At 40.9% G+C, this 13,075-nt stretch overlaps 1 protein-coding gene across 1 annotated transcript; it reads left to right on the top strand.

Annotated features, from left to right (window-relative positions):
* The first annotated feature begins 1,112 nt into the window (after positions 1-1,112).
* On the top strand, positions 1,113-8,417 carry BTF3 (basic transcription factor 3). Its single transcript, XM_071580611.1, has 6 exons — positions 1,113-1,245; positions 1,567-1,635; positions 4,857-4,970; positions 5,152-5,353; positions 7,732-7,788; positions 8,327-8,417. The coding sequence occupies exons 1-6, from the start codon at positions 1,126-1,128 to the stop codon at positions 8,371-8,373; spliced, it is 609 nt and encodes a 202-aa protein (XP_071436712.1). The 5' UTR covers positions 1,113-1,125; the 3' UTR covers positions 8,374-8,417.
* Positions 8,418-13,075: the final 4,658 nt, after the last annotated feature.

Raw genomic sequence — 13,075 nt, 5'->3', positions numbered from 1 at the left:
ACTCAGCAATAGAATAAGGAGAAATGGTCAAAAACTAAAACACAAGATGTTTCAACTGAACATGAGGAAGAACTTCTTTACACTGAGGGTGTTAAAGCACTGTAACAGGCTGCCCAGGGAGGTTGTCTCCCTCTCGGGAGACATTCAAAATCCCCCCATATGTGTTCCTGTGTCACCTACTCCAGGCTGACCCTGCCCTGGCAGAGGGATTGGACAGATGATCTCCAGAGGTCCCTTCCAACCCTAATGATTCTATGATGCCAGACTGGGAATGGTCACACCTGTGGTAGAGGAGTTCTCTGGTGAGGCTGCAGGTGACAGGGCATGTAAAAGTGCCAAAGTGAGAGAGGTATGGCATAGAGAGGCATGGTGGGTGCTGGGTCCCACACTTCGGCCACAATAACCCTATGCAGGCTGGGGCAGAGTGGCTGGAAAGGGGCTGAGTAGAAAAGGACTTGGGGATGCTGGTTGAGAGTCGACCGAACAAGAGCCAGCAGTGCGCCAAGGTGGTCAAGAAGGCCAGTGGTATCCTGGCCTCTCTCAGAAATAGTGTGGCCAGCAGTACCAGAGCAATGATGGTCCTCCCTTATAACTCAGCACTGAAGAGACCACACAGTGAGTACTGTGCTGAGTTCTGGGCCACTCACTACAGGAAAACCACTGAAGTACTGCAAAACATCCAGAGAACGGCAACGAGGCTGGTAAATGGTCTGGAGCCAACGCCTTATGAAGAGCAGCTGAGGCAGCTGGGGGAGCTCCTCCTGGGAGAAGTGGAGGCTCAGGGAAGACCTTACAGTTCTCGACAACTAGCTGAAAGGAGGTTGTAGCCAGGTGGGGGTCGGCTGACAGGGCAAAAGGACACAGTCTTAAGCAGCACCAGTCCAGGCGGACATTAGGAGGAATTTCTTCACAGCAAGAGTGAGGAGATATTGGAATGCTTTGCCCAGGGAGGGGGTGGAGTCACCATTCTTGGAGACGTTTATGAGAGGACAGTCCGTGGCACTCAGTGTGGTGGTTGGGCTGACACGGCTGTCGGGCCACGGCCTGTGCCCGGCGCACCCGGATGCGTTTCCCGGCCCCGCTCCTCCCCGCTCTGCGCAGGCGTGCCAGCCCCGCCGGCGGCGCATGCGCGGCCCGGGACGCCGCTCCTTCTATCCGGCCGCCATCTCGCTGCACCGCGTGCGGATCCGGCGCCGCGCTCCGCCCGCCGCTTCCAGCCCCGCTCCGGCACCGCCTCCCGCCGAGGTACGGAGGGGACGGCCAGGAGGGGTCTGTGGCTCAGTTGGGGGCTGCGGGTCCGTGGGCAGCGGCGGCGGTGGGGGTGATGGGTGGGGAGGGAGGCCTCAAGGGAGGCCGGGCCGGGCCGAGCTGGGCTCGGCTCGGCTCGGCTCGGCGGCGCTGCCTGCGATCTAAGCCCCTGCCCGGCCCTGTGACCGGGCGAGGCTGCCCTCCCGGCGCGGAGGCTGCGTTTGGGCGGGTGTGAAGGGGTGGCTGCGGACTCTCCGTGCCCACTTGCCCCTGCGTTCCCACACCCGCCGGTGCCGGGCGCTCTTGTTGCCTCTGCAGATGAAGGAGACCATAATGAACCAGGAGAAGCTGGCCAAGCTGCAGGCCCAAGTGCGCATCGGCGGCAAGGTAGGAGCCGCCTCCCTCCCTGCCCTCGGGACTGCGTGTCCCTGCACGCACCGGGCCGGGCACGAGCGGTGCTGGAAGCGGGGTGGGAGCAGCCCAGAGCACTCAGCTTGGCTGGACTGCCCTCAGGGGAAGCGGTCCCGCTGCAGGGTGTTCTGGAGCCACATCCATAAATGCAGTATGTAGTAGCTCAATCTCCAGCCATTTTTCTTTGTTTTTGTTATGTTACAGCAGACTTAACACCCACTATAAGGGCACATGGGAACCTCCTGCGGTTTAACAAGACCAGGTCCAAGGTGCTGCACCTGGGTTGGTGCAACCCCCTGTATCAGCCCGGGCTGGAGCCTGAACAGATCAAGACTAGACCTGCAGAGAAGGCTTCCGGGTGCTGGTGCATGAGAGGCTGGACATGATCTAGCAATGTGCACTCACAGCCCAGAAAGCCAGTTGTATCTTGGGCTGCATCAAAAGCAGCATGGACAGCAGGGCAAGGGAGGGGATTCTGCCCCTCACTCTACACTGCTGAGACCCCACCTGGAGTGCTGTGCCCAGGTCTGGGGTCTGCAGCACAGGAAGGACATCAGCCTATTGGAGCAAGTCCAGCAGAGGGCCACTGAGTTGATCAGAGAGATGGAGCACCTCTCCTATGGGGAAGGGCTTAAAAAATTGGGTTTGTTCAGCCTGGAAAAGAGGAGGCTTCAGGGTGACCTAATTGTGGCCTTTCAGTATCTGAAGAAAACTTAAGGAAAGATGGGGCAAGAGTATTTACAAGACTGTGCAGTGGCAGAATAAGGAAGAGTGGGTTTAAATTGAAAGCAGGTTGTTTTACGTTAGATATTAGAAAAAAATTCTTTACTGTGAGGGCGGTGAGGCACTGGAACAGATTGCCCTGGGCAGTAGTGGATACCCCTTGCCCAGGGGTGTTCAGGGTTAGGTTGGCTGGGGCTCTGAACAACCTGGTCTCCTTGAAGATGTCGCTGCTCACAGTGGGGAGTTGGAACAAGATGATCATTGTGGTCCCACCCAAACCATTCTATGATTCTATGATTGTTGTATAGCTATTTCAGAAGACATGTAGGATTTGAAGTGAATGGATCTTAACAGCAAGTGAGGTGGGGTATAGTTTTCATAACAAATCATAGATGGTTTTGTTACGGACTCTTGTCAGAAATATTTATGCTGCTCAAAGCTGTTTTTTTTCCTTTCAGCACAAGTTGGAGATTTGTGCCTGTCATACTCTTGTAATTGTAAACTAACATGCTCAGAAGACCATTTCATCTTAGTTTATTTAAGACATCTGAATATATTTAGCTTTGTGTTTATTTATAATCTGAAATTTTATAAAAGTATGTTAAATATAGTCATATGGCAAAATACATTTTAAATAGTGTCCATACAGTGTCATACAGGTCAGGTATTTGTCAGTAATTCTTTTATACCTGTGGAGCATACACAATATTTCAGAGTGCAAATTATTCAACAAAGCTCTTGCTGACGAATTTCCGGGAGCTTTTGTTCCTGTGAGTTGGGGTTTTTTTGCCTGATTGCTGTTAATTTAGGCAGCCTTAAATCAGCATTAGTGTAGTAATTAGTTGCCTTGGTGATTTTTGCATATTCTTTGTATGATTTACTGGTTAGCTAGAGAACTTCTGTATTACATTGGTGGTTGTGTGCTTGTTAACCAATGTGTGTTGACTTACAGAGTCGTTTAATGTTTGTCATGTAAGAGTATGCATTCAGATTACAGCTGTCACAGCCTCACAGTCAATATTAAAAAAATCTTCTAGAGCCATTAAGCAAAGCTTAGAGTGGTGATGCTGTCATGTAGTTTTAAAATTAGCCTCTGAAATACTTGGAGTGCCTGAACTTGACTTTTAAAATTTTTTCTATAATGGAAAATTATTCCTGGGCTTCTTCATGGCATTGTTGCCATGTAAGTTGAGCTGGATGTGGAGGAGGTATGTGTTTCTGTGTAGTCCTTGATTCAAGACATCATGTTTTGAAATTTACTGAGAGGTCTTTGATCCAGAGTGACTTACAAGTTGCCTTATCGGGTTTACTTTGTGGGTAGACAAGGCACTAAAACGAAGCAATTTCTACTATTTTTACTAGTTTCCAAACCACTGTGTGTGCTAACCTGAGACAAGCAGGGTATGAATATCAAGCTTTCTAGAAAAATCTAAATTTTGGAGGGGTAGTCTTGCAAGTGTTAGTTTCGTAGGAGTTTGTTATTAACACTCCTCATTGTTAACTGAGTTACCTTGGAGTTGTTAGTGAACAGCCAGTTTTCTAAGTTCTGAGAGTTGACTGAAAAGGTATTCAGCTATTTTTATGGCTGGGCAGCAACACATTCTCTTATTGCTGACATGTAGCAGATGAGTAGCTGGAGTAGAAGGACTTAATTAGTAGTTACAGTGTGTAAAAAAGGAGCTTAGTTTCACTTACTCCTGGACATTTTGTGCATAATTTACTGAACCCTTATAATTGTGCAAGAAGTATAGAATGACATTTCCTGCTTGTTCATTGATATAGTTAACTTCTAATGTGGGACAGCTAATTCCCTGGAGAAATCTAGAGCTCTGGGTCTGTAGGTAACTTTTGTTTGTTTTCTAAACTGAGTTGGTCTGGAACACTATGTGGCAGTATTTTTTTTTAATGAATTTATAAAATATTTTTGAAAAATAGATGTTCTTCAAATATGTAGGTCCATAAGATGGGAGATGGCTGTTTGGAATAAAAATTGAGTATTTTGAGTTTTCTCATTTATTAATGATGTGTTCATAACTTTAAGGCCTCTGACTATTACCAAATTTGGCTATAATTTAAGAAAGATGATCTAAGGAAAAAGTGGTAAGCTTCAGAAATTACCTAAAACTGTTAATTCTTTATTTTTATGTTTGTAATTACTTGGGTTAACAAGGATAAACTTGAAATTTCTCTTTTCTAAGATGCTGCAGAATCATAAGATTTGTGGAATAAATATTCTCTGGTACATTTCTTCCTAAAACCTCACACTTCTCACAGAGTGTGCAAATGCTGCCTCATAGCATGGGTAAGAGTGCGGCAGTGCAGCTGGGAGGGCCGGATTGCATGCACAGTAACACAGAAACACAGCATTAAACTTTGTATGTACACTTGATTCCTAAATGTTGTAAAGTAGTTAGACACCCTTGAGGATTAGAGTTTGTGAAGATCTACTTAAGTTTTAACCTTTTGTTGCACAGGGTACTGCCCGCAGAAAGAAGAAGGTTGTTCACAGAACAGCTACAGCAGATGACAAGAAACTTCAGTTTTCATTGAAGAAACTGGGAGTCAATAATATTTCTGGAATTGAAGAGGTAATTGCTTGAAAGGAAAATAATTCCTCTATATAAAATGTTTTAAAATAATTTCCTGGTAAATTGCGCAGCTTCTAAACTTGCCTGTAAATTATCAGTAGATCTTCATGGACCTTAATTTCAATTTCCTGTTAAACTGAAAAATCTTGCTAAACTGCTTCAAATACTCTTTTTATTTCAGGTAAACATGTTTACCAATCAAGGAACAGTCATTCACTTCAATAATCCAAAAGTTCAGGCATCTCTGGCTGCTAACACTTTCACTATCACTGGCCATGCTGAGACAAAGCAGCTGACAGAAATGCTTCCTAGCATCCTAAACCAGCTTGGAGCTGATAGTCTGACCAGCCTGAGGAGATTGGCAGAAGCCCTACCCAAGCAGCGTAAGTTGAGACTTCAGTGTGTTTCATGCTGGCGGCTGACACAAGGCAGTGCACTCTTGCTGTCTGCAAGCATATCATAAAACACTTATAAAGACATGGAATTCTTTAGATCTTATTATAGCTCAAATTCAATGTCAAGTATAATTCAGTAAAGCAGTTGCCTGTTGGCATGTCGTGCAGCTGGTCTAGCACTGGAAAGCTGTAGCCAAACTTGATTTTGTGGTAGTTTACTTCTTGATGAAGTTATCATATTTAGGTGTACCTTGTTCATTAAAGCTAGGTGGACAAATTACTTTTGAAGAGTTAGGTTTTAAAGTAAGGTAAGTTTGGATTACGTCTCTCTTGACACTTTGGAAATCCAAGTAATGGGGAAAGGAATGTGCCAGACTTGTTGCAAGTACTTTTCTGCCTCAGTGGTGTGGTGAAGGTATTTTTTGCATTGGCTTTTTGGTAAGTAGGAGGGAATTGTACAATATATGGAGGGAAGTACATTATAATTTCAATACGCATAGAACAGTGTAGAGTGCAGGAGTGGCATCAGCATTAAGTTATGTACACCAACTTCCTATTCTATCCTTAAATTAGTAAAATAACATCAACATTTGTCCTTTATAAAACTGTGTGGGAATAGTAGAGGAGGGACTTAAGTATGTGGTGGTTTGGAAAAGATGCTGTCTAATATGGAAATTAGGAGTGAAAGACAGGCTTGATGACACTGGGAACATTCCTTGTGTCCTGCATGCACAGTCTTCTTGCTTTCTGAAATATGTTAAGCCCATTCCTTTCATGTATGGAATGTCCTAAATATGAAAAAAATGGGAGAATATAATTGTGTCCAGTTTTTGGTAATTCTGACTTGATTGTTAGTTTTTTTCTTCCTCTATTGCCAACAAAACAGCCTCTCTTTCCATTCCTAAAGTTGATATTAGTTCCCTCCTGTCAACTTCCCACTGAAAAAATCCACCTAGAAGTAGTCTTCAGGATGTGGAGTAAAGTGCTTCTTTCCCCATGGTCCTCAAGTCCTTTCTTCCTAAAATCATCTGTATGCCTTCCTTGTGATAGTAGCAGGGCTTGAATGAAAAAGTACTTGAGAGATTTAAAATTATCCTCAAAGCTCAGTCTTCTCATAACAAGATAGTTATATTCTAAGCTAAATTTTGTAATTGTAGTAAGAGGGAGATGTATTTAAAGTGATTGCTTTGTATGACCTAGTAACTGGATCTTTTCTGCTTGGGGTGGATGCCAGAGTAGTTGCACAAACTTTTCCATTCAGTATTGTCAGCTAGATTTGGAAGCCTAACATCAGTGAGTGAGGCATCTGTGATGATTGCAGGTACTGAAGTAAACATAGTCTGGTTTTGGGGTGAAAGACAATGCAGGCAATTTAGGAGGGAATAACGTTTGTTGTAAAATGTCCTATATGACACTAAGATGCACTTAAGAGCTTTCTGCTGTTAAAAAAAGAAATGAAGATTATTGGTGTCCTTGTTCCAAGCCTTTTCAAACCAAAGTTTATGCATTCATCAGTTCTGGTTCTCTAGAAATTATCACATAGGTCTAGTATGAACCCATCTTACTCCTCATGCTTTTCTTGAAAACTGAGAAAGATAAATCAGAATAAAACTGAGGTGATAGTATGGGACAGCTTACCCTTGGTAGTACAGCTAAGAATAGCAGTAAAAGTAGTGGCGCTTGCACACAGGCACCCGAGATATCTATTCTTAGCATTATACTGCTGAAGTTCAGCAGATGCTCATTGGTCTGCTACAGTGGATATGGTTAACTCTCAGTACCTCTTGTCAAATACAGTGGGAATGGGTAAAGAAATTATGAGTCAGGAAACATGTGGATCAGAACACTTGGTCACCTCCAACCCCTGGAAGTGTAAAACTGCATCCAGTTTCATAATTCCCTGACTTTACCAGGGAACAGTAGTATCTTTTAAGTACCTCTAGTCATGTGTGTCAGCCTGCAATTTCCAAATTGCATCTCAGTTTTCTTTGAATGTCTGGATCATAAGATTTTTTCCTTTCAACTTGATGATTTAAATATATAAATCTTGACAAGCATGCCATAGTCAATAAACCAACCTACTTTTAAGAGAAATTGGTAACATTGGTTGGTCTCTGCACTTGCAGTGGAAAATTACTACCAAGCAGAGCACTCAGTAGAGCTTGGTACAAGATGGTGACTGCTAAGCTGGTTTAGTTAACATGCATCTTCTAATTTTCCCACTGGACTGTTTAAGCATCATCACTAACAAAGGGAATGTGAGCGCTTAGCTTCACTTAATGCTTTCAAAATACACAAAGTAAAACAGCTAATCAAGATGCCTATGGTGAGCTTGAATGATGGTGTTCAACTATTTGTTGTTGCAGCTGTGGATGGAAAAGCACCACTTGCTACTGGCGAAGATGATGATGATGAAGTTCCAGGTAAGAACAAGCATGCAGTGGAGGAAAAGGAGATGAATTTTACTGAGACATCTCAGTGTAAGCAGAGCATAAGGTCAGGCTGGGAATGGTAAGGGTATTATTGACTAACAACTTGCTGTCACAGAATTTCTGCAGACGTTATTTCATTGCTTTCAGGTATCATGAGAGACTTAGTAAGTAGAGTTAGCATTTTGATCCTGTGTAGAGGTAATAGCAATGGCTAAGATGATTATTGAATATTCCCTTAGAAAGGTATGAAGAAATACCTTCTCAGTATCTGTTTGCCCAGTTGTGGGTATAATGAAGTTAAATGCTTTTCAAATTGTGCTTTATAATGAATCATCCAAAACTTGGCTAAGCAAGGAGAATGAACCATGAAGCTATTAGAAGTTATTTGATCTGTATTTTATAAGCTGGAAGTTTTTATGTTGTAAAAACTTGGTATGAAGGAGAACTCTTAGGGAAAAATCCAAATGCAAAATGTTTGGCAAAGGGGAAGTAGGTCAAACTTTTAATTCCAACAATCTTCTTTTTGTAGATCTTGTTGAAAACTTCGATGAAGCTTCGAAGAATGAAGCAAACTGAACTAAGTGTCACTTTCTGAATAAAATTGAAACTTGAAAAAGCTACATGGAGCTGCTATTTTATATCGAGACTGCTTGGTTTTATTTCCTGATGAGATCTCAAGATCTATGATACTTGGAAACTCCTTGAATCTGCAGCTCATTAGTTACTGCTTGTACACAATATTATTTTTGTGGCCTGAACAAACATATGCTTTGAAATAAGTCAGATTGCTAACAAATTTCTGCCTAGACCCATTTTTTGAATAACTTGTATACAAGCAAAACCCTATCTTTAATGAACTTCGGCATACAATAAAAACATAAGAAAAAGTTTCTGGTGTGGCTTTTTGTCAGACAAGCAGTAAAAAATGGCCCTAAATGTCAATCTTAAAAGGTTTTGCTTTTCTGCAGAAGATCCTTTTGCTGTGTTAAAAAGCTGGCTTCTGAAAAAAAGGTGTAATAAACCATTTTGGATTTAGTTGATGGATTCTTGGTGTTGCAGGTCAGAGCTATGAACACGGTAAATCACTTTTTAACTGGCTGAATTCAGGAAATAAATTTTTATTCTAGCCACAGTTACTGGTGGCTTAATATAACATGAAACATACAAGTTGAGAAAGAAGCATTTACTTGGCCATGAGGAACAGCAGCAAACAGCTGGCATCTTGGAGAACTATGATTATTAAATTTTTATCTTCAGTAAGTGCTTAATAGGAATTTGCAGGTTTAACTGTTAAATGGGTTAAACAATACTTTCCCGTTACTTTAATTTTACTTACTGAAAATAATAATTTATGTGGCGGAATAAAGTACAGTAAGGGGAAAAAGCCTTAATAGAATTGATAATGGTTCTTAATTATGTCTGTATTTATCAGCTCCATACCTATTGGCTAATAATTTTGCTTGGATGTTTCAGGAATATGTTGCTTTTATTGCTTTTGGGTGTTCCAGAGAAAACAGTAACTTTGTTTTTTAGGGAACAAGAAAGACTTTAAATTCCATTCTGACCTTTGTATAGCTGGAGCTTCCAGGGATGCAGGCAAAACTTTGTAACTCATTGCTGTTAATGATAGATCAGATCACTTGCATGACAGAAGGTCAGCTAGGAGAGAAGAGCATTCAGGGCCGTCTAAGCTTGTTTCTAGAGCAAGTACTTTGGGTAGTGAAAATTCACCTTGACATGTCCAGGATAAAATCCAGGGTACAATTTTGCTATAAACTTAACAAAGTTCTTGTGCCTAGGAAAAGGTGGGTCTGTGTTTAACTTGCCAAGCATGTTTGTCATGGTTGTAAGTCATTACTGTTGGGAAACTGGAGGAACTTGTTCAAGCCATAAAACATACAGTTTGAGATAAGACAGCAGTCTGATGTGAGCATGATACAGCTGAAATCAGGTGCAAGAACTTACAGTAATTTGACTGCACTTGTCTCAGTTTGCAAATACTTAAGCAGTTAATTATATTTCTAGCATTGAATTAGTTGAAAAATTGTGCTCATTGAATTACGGAACTAAGGTAGAAAAACTGGTGGACTATGTCAATTTGAATTTTGAAAAGAGGATGCTAAATATAATTGCCCTGTAAAAGGTAACCAAATTCTAGAGTAGTTTAATAGACTTCCTGTGACCTGTGGAGTCAATAAATGGTGTGCTGGGTTTTTCTTAGAAATCAATAAACATGCTACCTGTTCTTTGATTCATATATGTAAGTCCTTGAAAATACTCCTTTAAGCCACTGTAGCCCTTGTTCATGAAGTATGTCATACTGTTTTCCTATGAAGTGACTTCAGTGTCTTGCTTAGATGTTCCAGTGTTGGCCTTCCCTGGGTAACAGACGTACTTGATGCTTAAAAATAAGATCGTTGCCAAAGTGTCTTTGAAATGTGAAGTAAGGCTAATCTAGTGATAAACAGGCATGTGACATGTCTGTGGTAGTCTCTTTCCTCCCAGCACACTCCCATCCAGGAAATACCAGCATATCTGCATCCCCTGACTCCTGACTGAGGATAAAGATGTGAGCAAAATGTGTTCTTGATTATTGCAGATTGTATATGGAAGCAAGTTTATAATAGTCTCCATTATTAAATGCTTAATCCTGGTCTCAGTGCTATGATTATTTTCTCTTGCTAAGGAGTTTGGTTATGGTCTTCCCAGTCTATCATTGATTGCTAGAAATTGAGAATAGTTGTCTTGATGTTTCTTACCAGGTTGAACTTCTATGTAACCATACTGTAATTATGCCATTACAGATTCACATCTGTAGTTTTACTCAAAGAAAATGACTTTGTATCTCCATTCCAAATATTTTGGACACTGGAGAAGTGAAAACAGGTGCTTGTGATTCTATTGAAACAAAGGTTTATTTGAACTTTTTAAAAAGCTAAGGGAATGTTCAGGTTCTGTCACATTAGCTCTGAAATAGCTCGACTCAATGCAGTATTGGGTACTAGTGAGATGTTGTCATAGTGTTTGTGATAGGTTTTTAGAAATATTTTTGTATTTGTTAATCTTATGCTTTAAGGGCTTTGCACTGGTTTAAAATTAGTATATTTAATATTAAAAAATCAACTGCCCCTTTTGAAAGATGGTGAAACTATGTATTTTATTAAGCTAGTGTGGTGCATGTACATATATAAAAAAGCTTCCTGCTGTTGTAAAATAATACTGTTCTTAAAGCTCTAGAAGGCATGTTGCATTATTAGAGGTTGTTTTGTTGTTTTCATTATTAAAGTCTTGTGAATCTGTGGTTGCATCTCTTAGAAAATGTAACCGGTGAGGATTTCACATGATTAGTAGTGCACATTTAACCTGTGACCAAGGAAGAACACTTGGTTTTTAAAATGTTCACAGCTCAATACCTCAAATAGCTGTGTACTTGTGTATCTTATTATACTTATTTGCTGGGGTTATGAGGGAAGTTCAGTGTAGTTGCCACCTTTGAAATTTTGTAGTGATACTGTGTTTTATGGGTGAAACATCATATGGACACATTATTTCTCCTGAAGTGTTTTCCTGTATCTGCAGAAAACCTAGATACCATGTTGTGGTACAGATAGAGTAACAAACTATGAGAGTAAGTTGTATTTGTTGTCAGAGCAGTGGAAGAATGTAAAGAGAAACAAGATGCGTTCAGAACAGTGGCCAGGGAAAATGTTTCTGTTTGTGTGTTGTGAATGTTAGAGATGGTGAATGATGAGTGGGGGAAGTTAGTATTTTTCAAGGAAGGTAGAGAAAGTGATAAGAAGCCAGAACATGGAAACTATTTGATCTTCCTGTTTGTGAGAAGGCATTTGAACAAGTTAGGAAAGTAGAGAGGTAATACTCAGCACAGATAGGAAAGCCTATAGCAAAGTCCATATTGATGGACTACATTACAGCCTTAAGTGACTGGCAGGATGGTGGCATATGTAAAGATGAGAGATTTCTAAGCTGGGTATTTTAAAATATTAACAAGTACTCGATATGCCCTTACCTAATACATGCAATGGGTGTTCTGATTCTTCTGAGGTATTCTTTGTGCCTTTTCAAATCTATCGTTTTAGCTGCATCCACAAATTTGTGAGAGGTGCTGAAAATGGATATGGTAATTGAAAGATCCTGACCAGTAACAGAGAGTGGACTCTTAAAGGAGGAAGTCTGTTTTATAGAAAGGAAGTTGACACTGCAGCTAGGCGAAGTTTACTTTGCTAAGGCGGACAGACTAGCATGAGGGAATAATGATTTGTTTGACTGTGAGTTGAACTCAGTAACTCTAAAGATGCATAAAAAGTGGATGCACACAGAAGCTCTGAAAATCAAAAGTATAACTCTTTCTTTGTGTTATTGACTTTAGGCTGTGGTTTCTTGGTAAAATATGGTACCTGCAATCTCATTATGAAAGTTTTAATTGTTCTGTTAATATTCTGCCTTCACCTCATGCATGGATTATCATTTGAAAATAATGTTACTGAATAGGAGGAAGACAGTTAATGTAATACTGTTACTGTACTGTCTTGCTGTAATTTTTTTTGTAAGAAGAAAATTTACCAGATATAACTTAGGTTGCTTTTACATTGCACTGTTAGCATCCTGGCAATGAAAAACCATGCTAACAATGTTTGTGTAGTGCAGGGATTAATACGTTTACAGATGACTTACAGCACATTTTGCATTGCTAATGAATCTGGACAAATCAGAACAGTTGTTGAACAATTAGTGTTGTAATGCTATAAGCACCAATCATTTTTATAGTGTATGTCTGTAATTTCTCACATGGGTGAAGGGCAGAATTCTAGGACATTTTACTGCTGCTCAGATGCTGGGTTGGTTGAAGGTCAGTTTGATCATGCAGCACAGTGGGTTTGCTTTTGTTACACAATGACCAACATTTGCAACAAGTTTGACACAGTGATTTGATGTGCACTGCACGGTACTTAAAGATAAACTTGGAAGTATCTGCAGCACTTGAAATCCTTATTCTGCATTTCTGTAGAGTAGTGCTTGTTTGTTTCTGAGTACTGGAAAAATGTAGATATGGGTTGTAACCTACCCCTAACTTTTAGGACACACCTGTAGTTAACAGGGCTTACTTTCTCTGTGTAAGCTGCACCTGAGTTAATAATGACTTTCAGGCTTATGCTGGAATCTCCAAAATATCAGCCCAGTATCTTCCTTCACAGCCAACATATAACTTGTGGCAAGTGTGCACCTGCATGCTATCACTGAGTTTAAGATGATGTAATAA

The sequence above is a fragment of the Pithys albifrons genome, chromosome Z, assembly GCF_047495875.1.
Source record: "Pithys albifrons albifrons isolate INPA30051 chromosome Z, PitAlb_v1, whole genome shotgun sequence".
NCBI classification, from domain to species: Eukaryota; Metazoa; Chordata; class Aves; order Passeriformes; family Thamnophilidae; genus Pithys; species Pithys albifrons.
The sequence above is the reverse complement of the archived record's forward strand: the minus strand, read 5'-3'. Positions and strand labels throughout refer to the sequence as shown.